Source organism: Anopheles cruzii, unplaced genomic scaffold (genome assembly GCF_943734635.1).
Source record: "Anopheles cruzii unplaced genomic scaffold, idAnoCruzAS_RS32_06 scaffold04263_ctg1, whole genome shotgun sequence".
Classification (NCBI taxonomy): domain Eukaryota; kingdom Metazoa; phylum Arthropoda; class Insecta; order Diptera; family Culicidae; genus Anopheles; species Anopheles cruzii.
The window spans coordinates 1-1,474 of record NW_026457848.1 but is presented as its reverse complement, the minus strand read 5'-3'; the positions used below and the strand labels follow the sequence as shown (position 1 = coordinate 1,474).

Below are 1,474 nucleotides of genomic sequence, written 5' to 3'. Positions count from 1 at the left end.
CAAGGAAGATATCAAATCTAGTTACATGGAAATTGTGCCCATAGATGGTTCTGATGATGGCTACGATTATGTTAGCGAAAGAGAGTGTTGGGATGCAATCGATGTTAAAATTGAGGAAGTTTCTCCAAATGAGTCGGAAAGTATCTCCGAAATTGATCTGCTTGCACCTGTTGAAATTATGCCACAGTTAGCAAAGAAACGTAACACAAATACCAAACCTGCAAAGAGTTGCCGCACCAAGAAACCTCTGCGTAGAAGTCGACGAATTGTGCGTCACAGTGCCACAACAGCGCCAAGTGTGGAAAGCCTCATATTTACTGAACCCGAACCAACGGATGGCTTTGATAAGCGGCCGTATTCCTGTAATGTGTGTGAAAAAAGGTTTGTTTACGTTGTAGCGCTCTACAGTCAGAGTTTGCAATAAGCTTCACGAATTTCGCTTCTTTAGATTCAGCAATAAAAAAAGCGTCAAAACCCATATGGTAACGATCCATGAAGGAGGTAAACCTTTCGTTTGCGAAGAATGTGGAACACGGTGGAGTACGAAAAAATCACTTAAGCAGCATCAAATAGTTCATATTGACAAGTATCCGTATCATTGTTCGTATTGTTCAAAGAGCTTCAAAACTTTGCGTGCACTGAAGGTTCGCTCTTGTTTGGACACTTAGTCGCAATGAGTCTGAAGTTATTACTTACCGTTATTTGTATTTTTTTTTCAGACTCACGAAGATACGCATAACAACACAATGTACGTTTGCCCTCATTGTGGACTAAAGTTAAACACAAGGCGCACTCTTCAAATGCACATGGTAGTACACTCAGAAGAGAAGAAATATAAATGTCAACATTGCGGAAAAGAGTACAAACGCTCAAAAGCCCTGAAGATTCATTTGATACTCCACACAGGGTTAAAGCCTTATGCTTGTCCGTTTTGCGATAAAACGTTTACGCAAAGTGCGAATTGCCGTAGTCACAAAAAAATGTCTCATCCACTTGAACTGGCTGCCCTGGAGGCATCGGGAGGACAGCAACCGACCGCAAACATTCCCAAGTTGAAACAACTGCAACCAAAGTAAGTAGCGATGAAGTACGACTGAAACCGGGATGGCAAATAATCTTACTTACACTCTCTGTCTTTTGTACTTTCAGACTTTCGAACTCACCCGCCGCTGCAAGCATACAGGAAATAGTACAGCACATTACCGAACCAACAGAGTCTACCGTTTATAAAATTGAAAATCCAAGTGCTGTTGTAGTGAATAAAGCTGTTCTTAGAGAAGATCACTCTAGCAATATCAAAGTCCAGAAAGACATGCGTAGTGAAGTAAACGTTAGTCCTATCAGAGTCAAAAAAAGTAATCTTAAGAAGAAGTAGAGAGAGTAGGTTCGCTACAAAGGGATTTGTTTCGCGACAGATGTGTAGCGACCGCGTAAAAATACTCTTAGAAGTCTCGTAGAAGAAGAGAAGTAAAGT

The 1,474-nt window shown here is 41.0% G+C and overlaps 1 protein-coding gene across 1 annotated transcript; it reads left to right on the top strand.

Annotated features, from left to right (window-relative positions):
- The first annotated feature begins 312 nt into the window (after nucleotides 1–312).
- LOC128277157 (zinc finger protein weckle-like) lies at nucleotides 313–1,422 on the top strand. Its single transcript, XM_053015599.1, has 4 exons — nucleotides 313–381; nucleotides 449–644; nucleotides 720–1,072; nucleotides 1,150–1,422. The coding sequence occupies exons 2-4, from the start codon at nucleotides 480–482 to the stop codon at nucleotides 1,373–1,375; spliced, it is 744 nt and encodes a 247-aa protein (XP_052871559.1). The 5' UTR covers nucleotides 313–381; nucleotides 449–479; the 3' UTR covers nucleotides 1,376–1,422.
- The last annotated feature ends 52 nt before the right edge of the window (nucleotides 1,423–1,474 follow it).